Genomic DNA, 12126 nt, shown 5'->3' with positions numbered 1-12126 from the left:
TACCAGAATGTTGCCTGGATTGGAGAGAATTAGCTATAATGTGAGGTTAAACAAACTCTGTGTGTAGGAAGGAACTGAAGATGCTGAGTTAAACAGAAGATAAACACAAAAAGCAGGAGTAACTCAGCTGGTCAGGCAGCATCTCTCAAGAAAAGGAATAGGTAACGTTTTGGGTCAAAACCCTTCTTCAGACTGAGAGTCAGGGGAAGGGGACACGAGAGAAATAGATGGCGATATAGAACAAATGTTAGAACTCACTCTAATAATGGAGGAGTAGGTCAGTCTGGGAATGGGAAGGGGAATTAATGTGTTCGGCAACCGGGAGATTACATAGACCCAGGTGGACTGAGCGAAGGTGTTCAGTGAAATGATCGTCCAATCTATGCTTGGTCTCGCTGATATATAGAAGTCCACACCTGAAACAGCGGATACAGTAGATGAGATTGGAGGAGGTGCAAGTGAACCTCTGCCTAACCAGAAAGGACATTCAGAGTCCCTGGACAGAGTCGAGGGAGGAGGCAATGGAACAGGTATTTCATCTCCTGCGGTTGCAGGGGAAGGTACCTGGGGAGGGCATGGTTTGGGTGCGAATGGATGTTAACCAGGTAGTTGTGGAGGGAATGGTCTCTGTGGAAAGTGGAAAGGGGTGGAGATTGTAAGATTTAAACTGGAGCGTCAGAGGCTGAAAGGAGATCCCATAGAAGTTCATTAAATTATTGGAGCCATAGAAAGGCTAGATAGTTAGAGTCAATATCCCAGGGTAGAAATGTCAAATATTAGAAGGCATAGGTTTGAGCTAAGAGGAAAGAAAATATAAAGGACATTTGTGAGGCACGTTTAGCTTTGCACGAAGAGATAGGTGCTTGGAAATTACGGGCAAAAAAGGTAATAAGCATCTATTTATAGCAATGTTCATAAGGCATTTACACAGACATGTAAATGGACAGAGAATAGAGGGATAGAGCCCACAAATAAGCAGATGGGATTAGTTAGATCACGATATCGTGCACGCGCATGCGCACACGCACACACACCTGCACCCCTCAGGACACCTCAGATTTGAGAAAATTGAGCCCTGCACCATTTCCTGTCAATTCTCTGCCTTCAACTTATTTACAGTGAACTCTCATCCACAGCTATTTGTATGCATACCTTGTAACCACTCCTGGGTGTGGATGCTCCTGAGGCACCACTAGAATCAGCTTCAGGATTAACGCTTTCTAAGCTTGCATCAATTGAGGCTCCTAGGGGAGCATTTTTTGATTGATTATTCTAGAAAAAGATAGAGTTGATTGTTAGTAATAATACAAGAATAATAACTGCTGTAGTTTATACATCCATGGATACAGTATTTTTGATATCCATAAAGCTCCTACACTGATGGGAGCAGACATGTACAATATAGTGCAAAAATCAAACTTCTGGAGGAACACAGGGTGCCAGGCAGCATCTGTGGAGGGAAATAGACAATGTTTTGGTTCGTTGCCTGTCCATTTCCCACCACAGATGCTGCCTGACTCATTAAATTCCTTCAGCAGTTTGTTCTTTTTTGCTTAAGATTCCATAATCTGCAGCCTCTTGTATCTCCATGTACATGTTTTCTGACTTTAGAACTGTTTGCCTTACTGATTCATCGATTAATTACAAGGACAACTTAATCTATTAAAGAAACCCACTGTTAGCATCAAACACACACATATCAATTAGAAAACCATCCCTGAAGAGAGTACACTACATAGAAAATCATACTTGCTTCTTCTGTGTCTAAAATGTGCCACGATCTAAACTTCAAACCAAACATACTTTCCACCCAATATCTGCTGTGTGTATTCTATGGATACTTTCTCAACACTCCAGATTGGATGTGACCTCTTAGTCCCAGAAATGAAACAGCAACACCACGAAACAATCCAGTTCCCCACATAAATCGTCTTTAAAATTCTCCAACTAGATTTAGTTTCTTAAAAGTACAGTAATGGAATTTAACCAGTGGAATGATTTTCTATCTAGTCAATTAAAATCTTATTCAATTTCCTTCAGATCAAAGCACAGCTTTCTGGTGAAGATGGCCAGAGGGGGCCAAATTATTATTGGTTCCATTATTAGTACTATTTAGAAAGGCATTGGAATGATGAATTAAGAGAAATTAAAATTCTATGTAGAAGGGATTACCCACAAAACTGTGAACAATATTTCCATAATTGCAATTGGGTTTGCTTCTCGACAATCAGTAAAATCTACACCTCAATGGATTAAGATGCAAAATATTTCATCATTCATAAATTCTAAAACAATGTACATTACTTAGGCCACTGAAGACCTTGTTTCTGCCATAATATAGAAAAAACTTGCATCAATATGGATGCTTCAGTTTTGCGGAGGGATGGGTTTTGAATAACTTTCTCCTCTTGTGTGGGATGGTATTCCCCTTTTGACAAACACTGTGATAACCTTGGTACTTGCCTCCAAAACAGGTGCAAATGATGAAATATCTGTAAAGTTTGTTGAACCAGTAAATCTATTTTGAGTAGTTTCAATTAGGTGCCCAGTCATGGTGGCAATAACCAGGTCTTCCTGAATGTAAAGAGAAAGAGAAGGCAAGTTGAGTGGTAATACAGATATCTATTGTCATAAAGGGCCATAGGGGGAGTATAACCGAATATAGGGGGTAAACATGTCCTGTATTGTTAAAAATAGCCAATAAACATACACTGAACAAGACACACAATAAACAGGAACGGTAAACACAGACTGAGACAAGATTCAGTCCAACCACCTAGCAGTTACTCCATGAAACAACTAACTCAATCCTTTGTTTCCGATTTGAACGGACGCCTCGGTCGAAATAAATCTTATCCACTATAATCAAAATCCATTTTAAAGAGGTCCATAACAATTGGGGTAGATTGTACTGTTGGAATTATAACTACTGTAATATCTATTCTTAAAGATGAGAAACATCTCCGAAATCAAAGAAAGGCAAGCTATTACTTGGGTTTCTCAGTTGTTAAAACATTGTATTAACTATTTACCACTTAAATAATAAGGCACAATAATATTAACCTTTTAATGAAAGCTATTGTTTAAACATTTATCAATTGAATCTCATTGTTTGCAAAAAGTATCCAGACAGTGACTGCAGTCTACAATATTCTGCTTGATTCAGATCTCTAAACTCACCACACTAGTTCTGTTCTCCAAATGACATTGGGATCACAGTATACCCAACTGTTTTTTTATTGACAGACATAGTGGACAGTGGATAGCCTGCTGAAACAGCAAGGACCACTGAAGGTTCGCACACCAATAAGATTTTTTCACATCTCTCTAGGTTTCCCAGAACAGAAATGCTGCATTGACACATGCTAATCTGTCCATTTTAGCCAGTGTTCAGCCTTTTATCTTAGTTAGTTCCTTGGCCAATGGATGATTGGGGTTTGCCAGGATCCATCATATCACGTTGTGATGTGATCATCCGTCAACAAACCAAAATGTTAGAGTCAAAGAGAGACAAGACAGAAGCAGATCCCTCAGCCCATCAAATTGGCACTATCAATCACTTGTTTACGCTAATCTTATATTAATCCAAATTTTAATTCTCCCAATATCTCATCAACTCACCTTAGATTCTGCCACTCACCTACACACTGAGGGCATTTATAGCGGCCAGATAAAGTACTAACCCGCACATCTTTGAATTGTTTTAGGAAATTGGAGCATCCAGAAGAAACCAATGTTATTAGTTTTCATAAACAAAAACTGTGCGCTAATTATAATTGAATGCACTGCTGCTGATATTGTTAAAGAAATCAAAAAGTAAATAGAAGGATTAATCATGAACTCAAAAATGCATGGTATTTAAAAAAAAATCATAATAGGTTTGCTGTAATTTATATCCAGTAATAACTGGAGCACATCAATGGATCCAGATGCTAAATACTTCATTCTAAAATTCTACTGCATTAAAGACCACTCAGGTCATCAAAGACTCACTGGATACATTACCTTGGAACTTGAGTGTGTTGGGGATTCTGATGTGCTTGGCTTTACCACACTTCTTGAACTTGAGATAGCCATTTGGTAACCATTGATGTCTGTATCTTTTTCAGTACCTCTCCTTGATGGAACACCCTATGTTCAATAAGCTGAATGTTAATAATGAAACAATAATAAATGCTGCAATAAATTTAGGACCTTCAAGCCAGCTGCACAGGATAGAAGTTGCAAATTACAATCTAACGTTTGAGGTGGATAAGAATATTTCTTCTTGTTAATTTCCCGCTCAGTTGTGAAGCTCATGAAAGAAACCTTGAAGCAAATGGAAGGATTAACTCTGAACGTGGATAATGCACAATATTTCTAATAAATTAAGGTCCTCAGGTGACACAAAGGTATCATTCCTGAGAACTAGATGTAAGCCAATTTCTTGTCAGAAAAGTGTGCTTTCTGTTGTAAGCCTTGCCATTTTGCCTTGCATACACTTACTCTAATTCTTTCATTTCATTCCACAATCACCCTAACATAACTCTTGACTGTGCAGTCAAATACTAATCCAACTTAATTTACAGGTTCGCAGACGACACCGCCATAGTGGGCTGGATATCAAATAATGAGACTGAGTACAGAAAGGAAATGGGGAACCTTGCCGTACCAAGGCAACAACCTCTCCCTCAACGTCAGCAAGAAAAGGAGATGGTATCTATTGGAGATAGCCCAGTTATCTCTGATGGCTTATGCTGGTGCTGCTGCCAAGAAGAAAAGCACGAGGTGTTGGAATGGTATGGCACAACATTTCCACATCCATTTCCACTTCCTAAAGAATGTTTGGAAAACAACAAAACATGCAACAGACCTTGATGAAAATACTTCTATCCAAAGCACAGAAGTCTGTTGAAGTAATCAATAACCTAATTTTCAACTATGATGTAAAAAAAAAATCTGCATTTACCATCCTCTAGTCTCTTTGTGTATCAAAATAATCCTGTTCTTGTTCATTTGTAAAACTTACCTGTTTACTTTTGGAAGTAGGAGATACATCAAATTCTGCATCATACATTGCTTGGAGAAGTCTTTCATCTGAGATTTCATTATTTTTTGATACACTTTCCTATATTTAGAGAGAGAAAAAATGAGATAATACTGTAGGAATAATAATTGATGTAATTTCAACTGGCATTGATACAGGATTTTTAATACCTGTGGAATCAACAATACTGAACCTGGCAGGCAATTAAAATCTGAAGAAAATAAAACTGCTGGAACAACAGTGCATGGCAGGAAATGGCAGCACATGGAGGGAAATGGACAGAAGTCCATCTCTTCATCTGCATTTAAAGCTAGTATGTATTGTGTATATACTCATGCACCATAAAGCATTGGAGACGTATTATTGCGGCCTCCTCAAAATCCTTCAAATGTCCTGATGAAATAACCCTCTTGTCCTTATCCCAGCCCAACATCCCTCAGACTGAGGTTTTGAAAACACAAAAGTTCCCGCAAGGGGGGGCACGTCACATGCCTGCTGCTAGACTTGCAAAATTACATTTGAGTCAAAGCTACGTCACAGCCAAAGATTTCCAAGGATACAGAGAATGCGCATCAAGGATATCTTCAAAACATCCTCAGAAAATATGTATTATACATAAAGACACTTAAAAGCAGTAGTTTTATTTAAACTGCCAGGGCTGGCAGTTGAAGCTACTGGCATTTAAGAGACCTTTTATAGTCATGGATAAGCAGGGAATGTAGAGATATGGAACATGTGTACACAGAAGAGATTACAAAAATGGGTGGTTTTGCAGATAGTGAAAAATTGCAGCAGGATCTTGATCCATTGGCCAGGTGGGCTGACAAAAGGTTGATGGAATTTAATACAGAAAAATTCGAGGTGTTGCATTTTGGGAGTCTAACATGGGCAGTGAAAGGTAAGGGTCTGTGGAGTGTTGTAGAGCAGAGGGATCTCGAAGTGCAGGTGCATGGTTCCTTGAAGGTGGAGTCGCAAGTAGATAAGGAGGTCACAAAGGCGTTTGGCACATTGGCCTTCATCAGTCAGAGTACTGAGTATAGAGGTTGGGAGGTCATGGTGAATTAATAAGTTTATTGGCCAAGTATGTACACATACAAGGAATGTGCCTTGGTGCTCCGCTGGCAAGTAACAACATGAACATACAGTAAACAATTATGAATAAAGCATAAAACATTAAAACATTAAGAATACAACATTACAGTTTAAACATGTGAGTGAAATAAACCAGAACAAAAAGAGACTTTTGGTTAATGAGTAGAGCTAATACTTGCGGACAAAAGATGTTTTTATGTCTGGCTGTGGCTGCTTTGACAGTCTGGAGTCGCCTTCCAGAGGGAAATGCTTCAAAGAGTTTGTGGCCAGGGTGAGAGGGGTCAGAGATGATCTTGCCCGCTCGCTTCCTGGCCCTTGCAGTGTGCAGTTCGTCAATGGGGCGAAGGTTGCAGCCAACAACCTTCTCAGCTGAACGAACGATTCGTTGCAGCCTCCGGATGTCATGCTTGGTGGCTGAGCCAAACGAGACCATGATGGAGAAGGTGAGGACGGACTCTACGATGGCTGTATAGAATTGGACCATCGTTGCCTGCGGCAGATTGTGTTTCCTCAGCTGCCACAGGAAGTACATCCTTTTGTTGGGCCTTTTTGACTGTGGAGTCGATGGTGGGCTCCCATTTAAGGTCCTTGATGATGGTTCCAAGGAACTTAAATGACTCCACAGATGTGACTGTGGTGTTGTTGATGATGAGTAGGAGGGGGCTCTCCTAAAGTCTACAATCAGTTCCACTGTCTTAAGTACATTGAGCTCCAGGTTGTTACGAAGGCACCAGGTTGCCAGCTGTGTCACTTCCTGTCCGTAGGCAGATTCCTTCCCATCCTGGATCAGTCCAACCAGGGTAGTGTCATTCGCAAACTTGAGAAGCTTGACAAAGGAGTCTGTGGAGGTGAAGTCATTGGTGTAGAGAGAGTAAAGGAGAGTACGCAGCCTTGCGGTGCTCCTATGCGGAGGATCTGCGGGTCTGAGATGTACTTTCCCAGCCTCACATGCTGCATCCTGTCTGTCAGGAAGTTGATGATCCACTGACAGATGGGTTCAGGCACAGTCAACTGGGAGAGTTTGGAGTGTAGTAGTTCTGGCACAACGGTGTTAAATGCAGAGCTAAATTCCACAAACAAAATCCTTGCATAGGTCTCCTTGTGGTCTAGGTGCTGGAGGATGAAGTGCAGGCGTAGGTTGACTGTGTCACCACTAATCTATTGGCCCTGTGTGCAAACAGCAGAGGGTCCAGCAGGGGGTTTGTGATGTTTTTCAGCTGGGCCAGCACGTCTTTCAAAGGTCTTCATGACTACAGAGGTCAGTGCGACAGGCCTGTGGTCATTAAAACCACAGTCATTTGTCCTTGTCGTGATCCTTTTCATTTTGGGCACAGGGACAATAGTGGAGACTTTGAAGCAGGCATAGATAGTACAGGTTTGCAGGGACAGGTTGAAAATGTCTGTGTAGACCGGTGCCAGTTGTTCAGCACAGATCTTGAGGGTAGAGGTAAACATTATCCGGTCCTGGAGATTTCCGGCTTTTCTGTCTCCTGAGTAGCCTCTCCACCTCCTGAATTTCTATTGTTGGATGTAAACTCCAGCGAGAATAAAAGAGGTAGTTGGAGCTGTATAAGATGTTGGTGAGGCTGCATTTAGAGTATTGTGTTCAGTTCTGGGCACCATGTTATAAAAAATGTTGCCAAGCTGGACAGGGTACAGAGAAGATTTACAAGGATGTTGCCAGGGCTAGAGGTTCTGAGCTATAGGGAGAGGCTGAGTAGGCTGGGACTCTATTCCTTGGAGCGGAGGAGGATAAGCCATCATTATTGCAGCAAAATGGACTTAAGTCATAGAATGATACTGTGGAAACAGGCTTTTCGGCCTAAAGCCCACACCAGCCAACAATGTCCCATCAACACTAGTCCCACCTGCTTGCGCTTGGTCCATATCCCTCCAAACCTGTAATATCCCTCCAAACCTAATTGTATAATTCTTCTGAATTTCAATGAGTGTCAACCCATATCATTCACTCCTCCAAGGAAAAACCGTGAAACCGAGCCAGACACAAGCTGGAATCTATTTCCCTAATTTGTATGCATATGGATCACAGTACAGTATAGCACAGGCCTTCAGCCCACATCGTCTGTGTCAAACCTGATGGCAAGCTAAAGTCATAGTGTCATAGAGTGATACAGCGTGGAAACAGGCCCTTCAGCCCAACTTTCCCACACCGGCCCACCTACCTGCGCTTGGTCCATATCTATCCAAATCTGTCCTATCCATGTACCTGTCTAACTGTTTCTTAAACAATGGGATAACAACAGCCTCAACTATCCCCTCTGGCAGCTTCTTCCATACATCCACCACTCTTTGTGTGAAACAGTTACCCCTCGGATTCTTATTAAATCTTTTCCCCTTCACCTTGAACCTATGTCCTCTGATCCTTGATTCCCCTACTTTGGGCAAGAGACTATGTGCCTATCCCGATCTATTCCTCTCATTATTTTGTACACCTCGATAAGATAACCCGTCATCCTCCTGCGCTCCAAGGAATAGAGACCCAGTCTACACAACCTCTCCCTATAGCTCACACCCTCTAGTCCTGGCAACATCCTCATAAATCTTTGCTGAACCCTTTCAAGCTTGACAATATCTTTCCTATAACACGGTGCCCAGAACCGAATATAATATTTTAAATGTGGTCTCATCAACGTCTTAAACAACTGCAACATGACCTCCCAACTTCTACACTCAATACTCTGACTGATGAAGGCCAATGAGCCAAAAGCCTTTTTGACCACCTTAACTACCTGCAACTTGATCTTCATGGAACCATGTACCTGCACTCCTAGATCCCTCTGCTCCACAACACTCCCCAGAGGCCGACCGCTTACTGCCCATGTTAGACATCCCAAAATGCAACGCCTCACTCTTCTCTGTATTAAATTCCATCAACCATTCCTCAGCCCACCTGGCCAATCAATCCAGATCCAGCTGCAATCTTTCACAACCATATTCACCATCTGCAAAACCACTCACTTTTGTATCATCAGCCATCTTGCTAATCTTGCCCTGTATGTTCTCATCCAAATCATTGATGTAGATGACAAACAGTAACGGGCCCAGCACCGAACCCTGAGGCACACCACTCGTCACAAGCCTCCAGTCCAAGAAGCAACCTTCCACCAACACACTCTGTTTCCTTCCATTAAGCCAATTTGCTATCCATTCAGCTATATCTCCTTGGATCCCGTGTGATCTAACCTTCCAGAGCAGCCTACCATGTGGAACCTTGTTGAATGCCTTGCTGAAATCCATGTAACAACATCTACAGCTCTGCCCTCATTGACCTTTTTGGTCACTTCAAAAAAATCAGATTTGTGAGACAAGACCTCCCACGTAGAAAACCACGCTGATTATCGCTAAACAGCCTTTGCCCATCCAAATGCCTGTATAAGCTATCCCTCAGACTAGTTGCCATCTTTGAAGATAAAGATCTACAACTGCTGTAATATTGGAGGCAGGTACAGAGAGGGGAAAGGACAAGGACAAGGATGGAGAAAGATTTGAACACCAACTAAGATATTTAACTGAAATGCTGGATAACCAACACCGGCAATCAGACAAAGGATAGCTAGTCAAGACTTACTACAAATTAAAATAAGGTCAGTCAACTAAGCTGGTGGGTGGATGACTGGCTGGAAAAAAAGTTAGGAACAGAATTACCAAATGAGGATTTCAACAGTGAGATGAAATAGAATTGGAAACATGTGATGTTACAAAGACTGTAGAGGTTAAAGTACCAGGAATGATTGATGGAAAATATTTGTTGATGACGATATTGAAAATTAAAACAAAGCAATGGAGTTACTTATCATATCATATCATATATATACAGCGCGGAAACAGGCCTTTTCGGCCCACCAAGTCCGCGCCGCCCAGCGATCCCCGCACATTAACACTATCCTACACCCACTAGGGACAATTTTTTACATTTACCCAGTCAATTAACCTACATACCTGTACGTCTTTGGAGTGTGGGAGGAAACCGAAGATCTCGGAGAAAACCCACGCAGGTCACGGGGAGAACGTACAAACTCCTTACAGTGCAGCACCCGTAGTCAGGATCGAACCCGAGTCTCCGGCGCTGCATTCGCTGTAAAGCAGCAACTCTACCGCTGCGCTACCGTGCCGTCCTTCAACAGGGATGGGAAATTACATTAATAGTTTAATTCTGCACAATCCAGTGTACGTCTTACGAATAGTGTACAAGCATGGGAGAGTGCAATTTTTTTTTTACAAGAATGATATCAGAGAATATCCAAGAGAATGGAGAGGCTGATGCCTTTTCTGTACAACATAGAAGATAGTGAGTTTCTTTAATGAAAGAGAAATCGGAAGGGTAGAGGTGGCAAATTTCGCCCACTTGAGTGCCAATGCATTTTAACTAAACCCATTCTTTTAATATCTCTAAATATGGTTATAATTTATATCCTTCCACACTATTGTATCTTGACCATCACTAATGTTCTCCAATCTAAATGGTTTCTAGACTTACATTGTTTGTTTGTAAATTCATTTTAAATTCGAGCAAGTCTGTGGTGTCTCTAGTTTTGTTGAGTTCAATTTCAGGTTCATATTTAATCTTGATTTGTTCCAAAGGTGGATCATACGCATCCAAGTCGAAGAAACCCTTAAAAACAAATTATCATTCACAAATTCAGGTGAATCTTTACTTACACAAAGTACCTCTCTGTTTCACACACGGAGGCTGCGGGAGCGGCTGCGACGCGACGCGCCTTGGGCTCGGCCCGCTGTGGACCGTCCGGTGCGGCCTGCAACCACAACAACCTGACTGCGGGCGAGGCACAGCGGGAGAAGGGAAAGACATTGTGGCCTTCCATCACAGTGAGGAGAGAGAGGACTGGAGGAGACTCACTGTGATGGATGTTTCTTTGATGGATGTTTCTTTTTTTGTGTGTTTTTGGGGTTGGGTGGTTTGAGTGCCTGTTTGATGCTTTTATTGTTGGACTGTGTTTTTGGGGGTTTTGGGGTGTGTGATTTGAATGCCTATTTAATGCTTTTATTGTTGGACTGTGTTTTGGGGGGTTTTTGGGGTTGGGTAATTTTGGGTGCCTGTTTAGTGCTTTTATTGTTGGACTGTGGGTGATTGAATTAACATTTTGTTCAAGATGGCCGCGCCGTTGTGTTTGGCTGCCTGCCACTGTATGTTTCTTTTTTTTTCCTGGTCAGATGTGCAGCACTTTGGTCAACGTGGGTTGTTTTTAAATGTGCTATACAAATAAATTGACTTGACTTGACTTGACATATCGATAAACTCTAGTTTTATTATTTTTGATTTGTTCCTCCTCTCAATATACTTTCAATAATATTAATCAACTCCATTGCATCACTTAACCTCACTTGAATTCAATTTCAATTAACAAAGCTGATGTGCCAAGTCCTCATTGTATGGCGCTGGATTATTCAATATACTTGTAAAGTTTACAGCATGAGATTTCAGAAAATAGTTATTTTACAATATAGAATGTAAATAATGTGGCTGAAACATGACCATAGGCAATAGGTGCAGGAGTAGGCCATTTGGCCCTTCGAGCCAACTATTCAATGTGATCATGGCTGATCATCCACAATCAGTACCCCGTTCCTGCCCTCTCCCCATACCCCTTGACTCCGCTATCATTAAGAGCTCTATCTAACTCTCTCTCTTGAAAGCATCCAGGGAATTGACCTCCACTGCCTTCTGAGGCAGAGAATTCCACAGATTTAATAATAATAATAATAATACATTTTATTTATATAGCGCTTTTCATATACTCAAAGACGCTTTACAGAGATTTTGAGAACATAGGGAAATGAATAAATAGATAAATAAGTAAATAAATAAATGAACAGAGAAAGGAGACAGAAGGTGAGGTGACCTTCAGTGGTTGAAGGCAGTACTGAACAGGTGAGACTTCAGCGATGTTTTGAATGTGGTGAGTGTGGGGGAGTCTCTAACGGTTTGGGGTAGTGAGTTCCATAGGGTGGGAGCAGCGATGGAGAAA

The 12126-nt window shown here is 41.5% G+C and overlaps 1 protein-coding gene across 1 annotated transcript in view; it reads right to left on the bottom strand.

Moving 5' to 3' along the window:
* Positions 1 to 12126, bottom strand: part of LOC144596249 (uncharacterized) — a 127493-nt gene that overhangs the window by 104927 nt on the left and 10440 nt on the right. The window contains exons 4-8 of the mRNA XM_078404460.1: positions 10617 to 10751; positions 5009 to 5107; positions 4006 to 4131; positions 2464 to 2574; positions 1153 to 1272 (exon numbers count right to left, since the gene is read on the bottom strand). Coding sequence (XP_078260586.1) covers positions 1153 to 1272; positions 2464 to 2574; positions 4006 to 4131; positions 5009 to 5107; positions 10617 to 10751 — 591 coding nt within the window. The remainder of the gene's footprint in view (positions 1 to 1152; positions 1273 to 2463; positions 2575 to 4005; positions 4132 to 5008; positions 5108 to 10616; positions 10752 to 12126) is intronic.

This window comes from Rhinoraja longicauda, chromosome 8, assembly GCF_053455715.1.
Source record: "Rhinoraja longicauda isolate Sanriku21f chromosome 8, sRhiLon1.1, whole genome shotgun sequence".
Taxonomy (NCBI): Eukaryota; Metazoa; Chordata; class Chondrichthyes; order Rajiformes; family Arhynchobatidae; genus Rhinoraja; species Rhinoraja longicauda.
This window is presented reverse-complemented; position numbering and strand designations above follow the sequence as displayed.